The sequence below is a fragment of the Dasypus novemcinctus genome, chromosome 9 (genome assembly GCF_030445035.2).
Source record: "Dasypus novemcinctus isolate mDasNov1 chromosome 9, mDasNov1.1.hap2, whole genome shotgun sequence".
NCBI lineage: Eukaryota > Metazoa > Chordata > Mammalia > Cingulata > Dasypodidae > Dasypus > Dasypus novemcinctus.
Genome location: NC_080681.1, coordinates 94,817,755 through 94,830,605, shown reverse-complemented (window position 1 = coordinate 94,830,605; position 12,851 = coordinate 94,817,755). Strand labels below are relative to the sequence as shown.

At 40.7% G+C, this 12,851-nt stretch overlaps 1 protein-coding gene across 5 annotated transcripts in view; it reads right to left on the bottom strand.

Moving 5' to 3' along the window:
• Positions 1-5,529: 5,529 nt before the first annotated feature.
• TRIT1 (tRNA isopentenyltransferase 1) overlaps positions 5,530-12,851 on the bottom strand; it is a 55,858-nt gene continuing 48,536 nt past the window's right edge. For 4 of the 5 annotated variants that reach the window (XM_058303823.2, XM_058303822.2, XM_071217531.1 and 1 more), the window contains 6 exons: positions 12,596-12,707; positions 11,828-11,940; positions 11,497-11,574; positions 9,369-9,478; positions 8,937-9,054; positions 5,530-6,301 (listed from right to left, as the gene is read on the bottom strand). In XM_058303823.2, coding sequence (XP_058159806.1) covers positions 6,132-6,301; positions 8,937-9,054; positions 9,369-9,478; positions 11,497-11,574; positions 11,828-11,940; positions 12,596-12,707 — 701 coding nt within the window. In that variant the 3' untranslated portion in view covers positions 5,530-6,131. Of the gene's footprint in view, positions 6,302-8,864; positions 9,055-9,368; positions 9,479-11,496; positions 11,575-11,827; positions 11,941-12,595; positions 12,708-12,851 lie in introns of all 5 variants that reach the window. The other variant, XR_011649691.1, reaches the window with a different exon arrangement.

Here is a 12,851-nt window from a genome sequence, read left to right as displayed (position 1 = left end):
ATGCATTTCTAACAACAAGAATAAAAACTAATAACTGAAGTTTAGTTGGGTGGTAGATGAAGTGTACAGCACCATTTTTACCCATTAGCACATAATAATTTTACTGTTTGAGACCAAATGATCAGCTAACTCATCTGTGGTCCACCTAGTCAGTTTTAAGTCAGATCTTGCCAAGATAACTTTAAAGAACTGACACAATTCCATAAACCAACATTTTAGTTACCACTAACAATTTTTCCTCAATGAAACATATAAAAGCAATTTATACTTGTTTACCAGGCACTGAGTGCCAAATGATCCTTCCTGTAAAGGAGGTAACAACTCCATTTTATGTAAGAGGAAAGTCAAGCTGCCTAAGCAATCTTCCCAGGACCGCCTAGCTAGTTTACCTTTCAGATAGGAAAGTATTCAGCTGCAGGTACAAATAGAGTGAGGAAAGCCGCCCAGCGTGAAAAGAAAGAGCAGCCTGCCCAGGAATGGCGCCGCCCACACTTCCCGTGCCGCTGACGACAACAGAAGCGGACAAAGAAACAAGACGCAGCAAATAGACACCAAGAACAGACAACCAGGGGAGGGGGGGGAATTAAATAAATAAATAAATCTTTAAAAAAAAAAAAAGAAAAGAAGTCTGGAGGTTAGATAGCCATTAGTTCAGTTATTCAATAGTGCCACCAAAAAACGTCTTCTATCTTCGCTCCCTGCCATCCTTAAGAGTGTTAGCCACTGGCCTTCATGCTGTCTCATGTTCCCTATGATGCTTTTATATTTTACTCTTAAAGTCCCACCAGTCAAGACTTTGTCAAGCTTTATTTTGCAAAAATATTTCAGAGGCCAATGCATACAACTAATTTCACAGGTAGGGAAATGGAAAGGTTTGCCCCTAGCAAACTAACAGAAGTGATTAAACAAGCCTGGACTAGCACCCAGGTCTTGATTCCAATTCAATACTTTTTTGACACCAATTTAGTGGAGACTGCAAGTTGTCCCCCAAAGTCTACTATCCCATTCTTTCTTAGCATATGGTTTGACTACATATCTCAGCCTCCTTGCAGGTCGTTGCAGCTGTATGACTAAATTCTTACCAATGAAAAGTGTGGAGAAGTATGCGTTCCACTGCAAGGTCCAGGCCTTTAGGCAACGAGTGTGCTGCTTCTGTGTTCTTTCCTCCCTTCTCATTGGATGGAATGAGGGATGACCCAGCTTCAACCATGCAGAGGATGACAGTGCCCCAGAGGATGGAGATGAAACATGATACAAGCAACCTGTGTCCCTGAATGACCGCTTGGAGAAGAGCTGCCCCATTGACCTGGCCTGCTCGCTTCAGAAATGTTAAATCACCTCAGAGACATTAGACGAGAAAGAAATTTTTGCGCTTTTACCCTAATGCAACCAGGCAGCCTCCTTTGTACATACTCAGAATAGCTTTACAAATGAGAAGTTAGCCATTTTTTAGAAAACAGTCCTAACTGCCTGTATTAGGGTTCTCCAGAGAAACAGTACTGACAGGAAACTTCATACATATGCAAATACTGAGATTATAGGAATTGGCTCACATGACGTTTGGGTTTGGCAAGTCTGAATTCTGTGGGGAAGGCCACAAGTTGGGAACTCTGATGATAGATTCAATGAATTATCCAGAAGCTGGCTAGCTGAAGTAGAAAAAGAAATTCTCTGATGAGATCATCAGTTCTCCCTTTAAGTCCTTCAACTGTTGGGATGAGACTTCTCTCATTGGTGAAGGCCATCTCTTTTGTTGATTGTAGATGTAATCAGTCATGAATACAATCAACTGACTGAAGATTTAAATCCACAAAATACCCTCACAATAACAACTGGGCCAGTGCTTCCTGAATCAAACAATGGATACCAGAACCTAGCCAAGTTGACACAGGAACTTAACCATCACATTGCCCAAGTAAGCAATAATCAAATAATGAAATCCCATCTTATGGCTACTTCTCCAAGATTACAACTTGGTTAAAGAGTATTTAATGGGCTCCCAAGCTCACACCGGTGCTTGCTTGCACGCACATGCGCAATCCTGCCTTCTCTTTCATGCCTGGATTCTGTATCACACAATCACTGCCCTGGCTTCTTCATCCCATTTTCATGAGGCCCTATGCACCTTATTAACATTTCTGAAAGATTAGAAGTCATTAATAAAGGGCTGAAATTGAATCAGATTTTTAAAAGCCAGGAGTTTGTGTTACTTGCGAAAATAGCTGATCTTAAAATAGGTTAGAATTTTATTCAATCATCATCCTATTATATTTCAAACTCCACATGTAAGGATTATTGAAAGTCTTTAAAACTTATACCAGTTTTTTGTTTTTAAATCTTTTTAGAATAAAACAGCCAATTCTTTACAAAACTCTTAAAAGTTTAAATTATTTCATGTAACTTTTAAAGTTTTATTGGTTTTCTAATTACAAAAGTAAAATAAATTATTCCAAAAGTAAACTGCAAAAATCAGTACTTAAGTCAAAAGTAAGTTTCCAGAAATCTCCACTGTGCCAAGCAACCAGCAAGTCTGGCTTCTAGTCTCCCAACTATTCTTCTCATACATATACTGTGTTTTCCTTTCTTTTTCCCTTTGGAAATATATCTTGTCTCTTCAGAATAGTATCTAAATTCTTTCATTTACATACAAAAGAAACAAGTTTAGCAGATAGGCTATAAAGAGATTACCAATTAGCAGTAAACTGTAGGGATATTTAGTGATCTTTGCCACTTTGGCCAGGCTGTCCCCAACTAGCTATAGAAAGTTGTTGGAAAATAGCTTTAGTTAAAATAAAGGTAATAACCCAAATTTAAAACACCATACCAAAAAAAAAAAAAAAAAAGAGGATTTAATGATTGACATAGATTACTCACATAGAAACCCTCTAAGATTTTTTTTAAAGGAGGTACTGGAGCACGAACCAGGGACCTTGCACATGGAAAGCAGGCACTCAACCACTTGAGTTATATCCGCACCCCCCCCCACCTCCCCACCTCCAGCTTTTATTCATTCATTCAACAGATATTTATTTCTAGGTACTAGAGAGACAGATTACTTCATATCATAAAAGCCTCCTAGTGTTTGGTTATTTATTATTTTTCCAACGTTGTGTTAAGGAAAAAATTCCTCTGTAGAATATGGAACTGACACTAAGAATAGTTACTGAGAGTTAACAAAAGTATCAAACCATATACCTCCTCTATAGATGAGCTGTTCTCTTAGCCCTCAAATTTAAGCAAAATATTTTAAAGGTATTTTCAGGTCTCTTTCCAGAGTCAGGGTATTTCCTTCCCACTTGATATTCACTGACAGAGGAAGATAAACCTAACAGCTTACTGAGTGTTGAAATTAATTACCAAAGCCATTTCAATAGTACAGTTGGTGTGACGGACTAGAGACTACGGGTACCTGGATTGAAGAGCTATGCCTGTCAGAGAATTAGCCAAGGCCAGATGGTACAAAATAACATTCCAAAGCTGGTCTCCATGGCCCTCCCCAGCTCTCCAGTGAGATCTGATATGAGATTTAGTAGTCAAGTAAGACAGTAGACCTGCCACAACTTACAGTGACTATGGAACTGCCCTATTTTGAGTCAGTTTCCCCGTCAGTACATAAATGAGATAAGGATCCTTCCAGCTCTACATTTATGACCACTAGGCAGAACTTCCCTTCTGTGTCCTCAACAGCAATGTTATTTGGAGGGCAGCAGAGGGGAAATCTCAGGACAATGCCTTAGACCAGGGAACCAAGCAGACTTAGAGTGTTCTGCCCTCCCCAGGATCTCTGCTGCTGGTGAAGGAATCCCATCATGCTGAATTTGAAGTTTTTAAGAATGGGGCAGTGGGCACAATCACAATGCCTTAAACTTAGTAGGTTCATCATGAATATGAGGCACTTTGATTTTTTTTTTTTTTTTTTTTGGTAAAGAATTCCTCATTTCCAATTACCATGGAGATAGCAATGAGTTCAATGAGAAGTTGCTGCTGCAGGTATTTCAGATGGAAGGATTAAAGGCTTTTAGAGGTAGGATTATTCAAACTAGTTTTTCCTGCTCGTCCATTGAAACTTTAAGCTTTAAAACATATTTAGCAACTTGAGTGAAGAGCACTTCAGAGAGACTTAACGTTCCTCCCCAAAAATTAGCCAGTAATTTTATAGGACAGTGTTACCAGCCAGAGCTCCAAAATCTGACCTCACCTCAATTCCAGCTCTGCCACTTACTAGCAGTTCCCCGACTAGTTAACAGGGATAGAAACAATGTCTTCCTACCAGGCCTGCGTGAGAAGATAATAATGCATATAAAGCGCTTAGCACTGCTCAGCTTACAAAAAGTACTTATCTCCAGTCCCAGCGGGGAGAGATGACTTCCCACTTAGTTTGAACTTAATAAACTGATTTGGAAAACTATGCCATGTTTAATGTACGGAGTAGATAAAATAATACTCTATTTGACTACAGAATCTATTCTTGAGATTCAAATCAGTTAAAGATGGGTGAGGCTCAGGAATTCAGCAGTTTAAAAAGGTCAGGCAATTTATTTACTTTACCCTCTTTTCTATAGACTTGTAAGCGTAGGTAACAATATATTTATCAGGAACTGCTTTATAAGGTCCAGCAGAAATGATCCTTCTTCCATGGTCCTTTCCTCTACCCTCCAAACTTAAATTCTATATAACTTTTACAGTCTTTGATACTTACTTACCTGGATTGGTTGTTCATATATACACACAACATTTACAATCTCCCTGAAGGCAAGAACCACATCTCATCCACCTCTGTGAATGATTTCACCTCTAGCCTAGTCCGGAGTCACACATAAAGCAGATTCTGAACAAATAAAAATATATTTAACACTGTTGGCAGCTCAGGTCACTTCAGAAAGAGGGCTTCAACTGGATATAACTTAATCAAATCTCTAATAAAATATGCTTTCCAGGTATCTTCTAGGAATATAACAGGTGCTTAACAAACACCCCCTAAATAAATGAATAGATAGCATGATAATATGAAGAATGTCAGGGAAGCAGATGTGGCTCAAGTGACTGGGCTCCCATCTACCATATAGGAGGTCCAGGGTTCGAGTCCCGGGGCCTCCTGGCGAAGGCAAGCTAGCCCACATGGAGTGCTGACCCGCGAAGCATGCTGGCCCGTGCAGGAGTGCTGGCCTGCAGAGAGAGCTGGCACAGCAAGACGATGCAACAGAAAGAGACAAAGAGGAGAGACAGTAAGAGACACAGTAGACCAGGGATCTGAGGTGGTGCAAGAGACTGAGTCTCTCTCTCCCATTCCAGAAGGTCCCAGGATCAGTTCCTGGTGCCACCTAAAGAGAAGACAAGCAAACATGGAAGAACACGGTGAATGGACAAAGAAAGCAGACAGCAAGTACAAAATGATGGGGGGGAGGCGGAACATAAATATTTTTTAAAAAAAGGTCAAATTTGAGAAAAGGCTATCATGTTGATAACAGACCACATTGTTGTGTATGAACTAGATATGGAAATATGTATATTTTTAAGAATCAAAGAAACTCTTGTAAATTTTTTATTTAACTTTCAATAAAAATATAGATTCCAAACCAGTAATCATCAGACAGGAATAGCTCAACAAATTTTCAGTTTTATTCTTCAAGTCCCATATTCACAGCCACCTCAGTCTGATTCCCTAATTCTCTGTGGAAATATCAAGTGCTGGTTTGATTCATTTGATCACCTCAAGGGGCCATTCCTTTCCTGCCACTCAATGGAATCCAGAACTCATGATGCCATCTACAAAACTGTCTGGAAATTAGACATTTTCAGCCAGAGTCAGAGACATAAAACTTCTTTCAAGGGATGCAGTGAATCCTTGTATTTAACACAGAAAAGATCCTCAAGTGTAAAAAAGTACAATCTGTGCCTCTTTTAAAATAGAACCTTTAAGGTTAAAAGGAAAAAAAAACCAGCCCCTTCCTGAAAAGCATCGTCACCAGACACATTAGCTACATGCAGAGCTGAGAAGGCCTGCTGTTTCCATGACACACAACATGAGATTTTAAAACCAGACCATCTGAATGAAAGAAAATGGGAGGAGTTTACTGCACGGCACTCCTCAGCCCAAACTGGGACACAGACATATCCCTTCCTCCTGTCTCTTAAATGTTGGATTTCAGCTCTTGATCATTCTGCCCTGGGGATCCCTTTTCTTTAAGCTCTTTGTCAGGCTCTGGAGAAATACCCTGACTTTCTATGGTGGTGAAAGCATCTGAGTCCAATTTTCTTCTTTTCTTCAGTTGGTGCAAGTGGGATTTGGATTTTATATGTGCTGATAAGAAAAAAACAAAAGAAAACAAAAAATTTCATTAGGATTTTCAAGATTAATCCTAGAAGCAAATAAAATTAACTATACAATCTTTTCCTTTAACAGTAACAGGATCAACACATGTACAAGTATAGCTGCTACCATTTTTAAGAGAAGAATAATTTATAGGAACAGCTAGCTAGCAAATTAACTAGAGTGATCTAACTTGTACTGAGTGTCTGTCATTAATCCCACGACAATCTTGCACAACAGTACTAGTCTGCTCATTTTACACATGGGGAACTGAGGTCAAAGAGGTCTTATATTTTGTCCAAAGCTGCGCAACAGGTAAGTTTAAGCTCTTCTCTTTACCAGTGGCTCCAAAAAGAGACCCTGCCTTCCCAAATCAAGGCTCTACAGTAAAAGGGTCTCCTGACAGATGCATTTCAACTTGCAAGTCTAAAAAATTACAAATTCAGATTCTCATCTGTATTGAAGAAATGTGTTAGAGGACTATGGATGTCCTGTCCTGCCTGCAGCATTCCCCCTACAGAGATGTGAGGAACAGAGCTGCCTTCCCCAACTTCTTCCCTGCTCTCAAGTTGTCCTTCCTGATCTGACAGCCCCATGCCTGAGTTAGATAAATCGCCTAAATGACTAACTCACAAGGCTCACATGCGCGAAGCACACAATGCTCCAAAAAGATAACAAGGAACATTCTTCTCTGCCGATCTTTCTGATGGTCCACAGGGGGAATAAAACTGAAAGGCTTCTGATGTCTGATATCAGTTTCTAACCTCTTAACCCCTAAGACAGCTCCCACCTTCGGACTAACTCATAGTCTCATTTTTATTATCCTGTTCTTTTTCAATGAACATTTGGGAACACCTATGAGATTATGCTCTCTTTTATACAAATTAAAAACAGATCATTTTTAAAAGTTTAGAAGCAAGAATAAGTAAGGAAGAGTTTAGAAATCAAAGGAAAGTTTACTTGAGAAAAAAGTCAGCTTTGTTCTCCAGCTAGAGCCTTAGGCAAAAAAACAGCCTTTGGACCAGCTCTCCATGGCAGCAGGAGATGGGAACAAGGACTTGACAGATGGCACTATAGAAGGGCTTACACAAACTAAGCTCACAAAGGCTCACAAATGTTACTTCTCTAAGGCTATCCCTGAAGGACATTCTACAAATCGAACCACTAAATTTCCTTTAGAAAAAAAAAACAACCAGACACTCTCCTTCTCTTTCCCTTTCATCATTATAAGCCAATGACAATTGAGGTTTCTTCTGCTGCTTGGGCAATCACAGCCATTCCCAGTTTCTGACAAAGGAGTTCATTTTGCCAGTTACCAGTTAACAGAACTAATCATTCTATTGGTTGGGGTGGGGAAAAAAATCTACTTCTATGATGATCCCATGCAATGCAAATACTCTAAACAGAAGGATTCCAGATGCTGAGTAAACTGTAAGTCTCACTATGCCTAAAAGGAGTAAGCCTTAAATGTGTTTCTAAGTAAGTTGTAAATTCAAGGCTTGGGGACTAAGGCTGTTTGGGCTTTGACTAGATAACTGTGGTGGTTTGAAGCTGTCTGTACCCCATAAAAACATGTTCTTAAATCTAATCCATTCCTTTAGGTGTGAACCCATTGTAATTAGAATCCTTTGATGAGGATACTTCCGCTATGGTGCGTCCCACCTCAGTAAGAATGGGTCTTAATCCTGTTACTGGAATTCTTTATAGGAGAATGAAATTTAGAGAGAGAGAAAGTCACAGGAAGCAGGCAGAAGCTGAAATTAAAGGAACCAGAAGAAAAGGGAGAGACAAGGAGATGTCACCATGTGCCTCATCATATGACAGAGGAGCCAAGGATTGCCGGCAGCCAGCCCCAGAATGCAGTTTTCAGAAAGAAAGCACTGCCTTGATGACATCTTCACTGGGACTTTTTCCCAGCCTCAAACCGTAAATGAATACATTCCCATTATTTAAGCCGACCTATTTCATGGTATTTGCCTAAGCAGTCTAGGAAACCAAACCAATGGCTAAAGAAATCCAAATAGGGCAGAGGCAGATCCAGGCTCTAAAATGAGGGAGATGGAGCCTGAGATCCAGGCTGATCCCCTTGATTGGCAGGGGAGTATCTTGCAAAGAAGCTACTACCCTTTGCCTTTTTATACATGTCTGACAGTCTTGCTTTCCTATAGCTTCCCATAACATCTTTTCATTGCAGTTTTGCAACCACCACTATTTCAACATAGTATTGCCAAAATTACTTTTAAAGAATGTACTCAGGGGGAGTAACTGCACTTCATACTCCTCCCACTTATGCTTCTGCTTCTTCTGTCTCTTAGATGAGTTGTCTGGCTTCCCTTACAATTCTACCTCACCCCCACTGAAAGGCAAGAAACTCCTACAGGGTAGGACCCTCATCTATTTCAGCTGAAACTAGTAGGCATAAGGTCTTCCTCTGAAAGTCATAATACTGAGATAGCTCCCCAATTTGGGAATGCCTCCATGGAATTTGAGCACAGGCTTTTAGAAGAATCCCACCATTCCTTTGCAAATAAGGAGACTTCATCATTCAATTTACCAAAGATCTTCAGTTTCACGAAGTCAACATGACTTCACCCTTACAGATTTCTCTGGGCCCTTCAGATTCTACCTGCCCATTCACGGTCCCCAATGATGATTCGATCACAGAAGTCACACATGTGATAACTTCTCTTGTTCTCGGCTTCATTGTACAACATCGTTATTGGGGTGGCTGCAGGCTTATGGCCCTGAAAGAACAAGGAGGGAAAAGAATTTGATTCAAAGAGATTTGGGTATCATTCTCTGATATTAAGAGGAGTAGGATTTTCCCAAGACTCCTTTTTCTCATCCCAAAGAACAGTTGGGCTGTGAACAGATTTCATCAACAACCTTTCTAAATGTGAAAGCAGAAACACAACCTCCAGGAATGTAAAAGCAGCCAGCCCTTCTGCTTTATTTCATGGAAAAGGCTGGGTTCCCTGACACAACAACAAAGGTGCCAGCTAAGGAAAGCTTTCTGAAAACCAGACAATAGACTGTACAATAATCTATTAATAATCACCTGGATGAAACATTGGATGATTTCAAGAGCAGGTTTGAGAACAGACTCCTCCCACTTTGAGACATCAGATACCTCTAAGCCATACACCAGGGGAACACTGGGACCAGGTCCTAATGATGACAAAGAAATGCTGTGAGTGGTCAGCCTCCAAGGCCCTATCTATCCTGCTCCTAGGACACTAAAATCATCAAGGGAAACATCCAGGGTCAAGGGAACAAACATTCTAATCATGCTATTAATTCTAACCACACAGCTAAATACAATCCAAGAAAGATCTAAAGCAGTCACTGTTCTGTAGCCAGTAAGTCTGGCTGTATAATCCAGAGACTCAGGTATAGGATCTTCCAGATCGGTCAGGAATACTGAATAGAGTAACAGCTCTAGTGGCCACTACGTACTTTGTGGTGGTAGTGTTCACAGCTTTCTTTAGGAGCAGATATTAGACTCAGGTTTGAATGTCCCTTCAGCAGTGTGGCATTCATGGAATTCCTTGATACCATACTGATAATCATGTGCTAGGAAAAGTTCAGTGTCAGCAAATGAACCGCTGAATCCAAGAATTAGAAAGGAGCCTTGGAATTAATCTAGAGGAGTACTTTCTTTTGAAAAACTCATCAAGGAGTATTCAAGAAACAGCTTCTGGTGAATACTTCTGAATGGAGATGAGACTGGAGGTAGCAAAGAGGCTACAGGCCTTTCACCCATCTGAACACCACCACATTATAAGAATTTAGTCTCTGCTGGTAACTTCCCCTGTCTAGGGACACACTAAATTGCCTTCCACAGCCAGGTTAAGTTAGTTGCCTAAAGGCAACGAGCATTGCCCCATGGACAAAAATATCAAAGGGCTCAGGATGCACCAACGGCTGGCAGGTGCTGGCCTTTTGATTGTGCTAACCACAAATAAGATTCTTCATAAACTGGACTGGGCTGCACCTGCCACCACACGGAAAGGTGAGACCGGGAGGGTGCAGGCAGCATCCACAGCACACCTGGCCTTGGCTAAGCTCTGCACCTGTTTCCAGGCCACTCTACATTTTCCTTTCTCCTCCAAGTCCTTTGTTGGGCTTCTGTGCTCTGTCTAAGCACCTTTCAACAAGTTCTCGGCTCCCAGCTGCTGTTTCTGGCTTGGGTCCAAGCTGGGGTGGAGAATTCCCTCTGGATTCTTGCCAGAACAATATCCCAGCAGACCAGCCTTGGCCAATCACATGCAGCTTCTGATTTTTACAGGGCAGCTGTGCCTTTCACTCTAGCACTAGGGCTGTGCCGGCATACACACAAATGTGGAACAGGCACATGATGTGCTGTGCCATCAAGCCCTCCTGTCTCAGAGATGGGGGAGTTATTGTGGCTTTACCAAAGGAGTTAAGTTCCAAAACATTACAAAAAATGTCTTTTGTTACAGACTAATTATCAGCCTTGGGGAGAAAAAGAAGTTGCATAAGAAATTTGTAGTACTGAACTTCAATTTCAGCTGACACCAAAACTTCTCCTATCTAATGAGACATACAGGGGAAGCAGGTTAAGTAGAAGAAAGTCTCTTGGCACCAGAACCACACTGGAGAGTTTTAGCAGAGAGGGAGAGCTAGGAGACAGAACTTGAGCAATCCAGTGGTCAACAACATGGGTCAAGATATATATGTTCAGAGGCATCAGGGAGCAGGAGTGGAGGCCTCAGTGTCCTTATCTGTAACTGAAAACAGTAGTCTAATGAAAAAGTAAAGATGGGACAGATTCAGAAGCATATTTAAAAAGGACCCACAGAGTAAAACTGGAGTTCCACTTATGCTTAAATTAATCATTTAGCTTATAATTATATAACTTTTCACTGGAGGCCCAATACGAATGCTATCTATCTAGCTAAAGTCAGGAAGGAAACAAGAATGTTACAAAGTAAACTGTGGATTTTGGAGTCAGGCCTGCCTAAGGCAGTCACCTCACTGGAAAGACCTGAGACATTACAAGAAAATATCCCTGGACAATAATTTATGCAGTAAACCTTCCCCCAGGTCAGGTCCCAAATCTTAGAGCAGGTCCAGAAACTACAGTTCATTTTCAGGGTGAACTGAGGACATCTATATTCCTATTAAAAACAAACCTAAGGAATAAGGAAAAATATGAGACTTACTACTCAAGAAACGGTTTTTAACCCATCGATTTTGCTTCCGGGCATATCTCTTAGTCACTTGCTTCAGAACCTCAATACCTGAAAGATAAAGTAGATTTAAAAACATCTACCTAAGTATTTCTTACCTTGCCCAAAGGCAGTCCCTCTCAGCCCAGCAGAAGAAGAAATCAGCCTAAAGCAGCACACTGTTGGATTTCGTAGACAAAAATCTCAATTCCGAATGGAAAGCCATTTGGGACTCTCCTAGCCTCAGCCCTTTTACAGACCATACCAGAGGGTATTCTGCCACCCAAGGATGTCCAAGGCTAAAGTTAGATGCAAGAATTCACACCTTTCTTTAGGAGCTGGTTACTAGTCTCTGGTGTGCATTTTCCTTCGGTGGTCAGATACTCATGAAATTCCTTGAAGCCAATTGACTGGAAGATACCACGTTGATATTCCTGGCTGGGAAAAGGAAAGCATCAACAGATGAGCTTTGCATCTGAGAGCTGAAAGGGGCCTTGGAGATGAACTAGTTGAGCAATTTCATTTTATAGATGAGGAAACTGAGATCCTAAGCAGTTACTGCCTCTCTGAAATCCTCGCCTCTACACCCACATCAGCTCCCAGGTTACTTTCCTTGAAAATTAGTTCCCAGGAATGTCTGATAGATTAGAAAATTACAAATGTAACAAGTAAAACAACAGGCCTTATCAATGCCAAGGACAAAAGCTAATAAACAAGTAGATCCAAAGCCAGTATTATGTCTATGGTCTTTTTTTAAAATTTTTATTTAACATGTTGATTTTATTGATCTTTTCAAAGAACCAGCTGTTTCTCTTCTTGATATTTTTAATTCTCTTATTTCATTTATCTCCTCTCTAATCTTCTGCTCACTTTGGTTTTAATTTGCTCTTTTTCTACATTTGTAAGGTTAGGTATCTGATTTTAGATCCCTTTTTTTTTTCAAAGGAAGTACTGGGGATAGAACCCAGGACCTCGTACATGGGAAGCAGGCGCTCAGCCACTGAGCTACACCCACTCCCCAATCTAAAAATATCAGCTTAAAATATCAGCAAGGGATGGATTAGGTAAGTCAAAGCAAGAGGCAAACCCTCACCTATTTTCGGCAACTTTCTTCTGATTATAGCGTCTGTGAAAATCTCTCAGCTCCTCCAAGAGCCCAGCGGCAAGCATGTCATCCACCCTCTTATCCAAGCGCTCATCTAGAACTTGAATCAAATTAGCCCATCAACCAGCAAGCATGTTCTTGGTGCCTACTATACATTCACATGGTGAATGGACAGGCTGCCACAAAGAAGGGAATTTGTTCAAATGGGGGAAAGGACGCAGATCCCACAAATTATAATAATTTA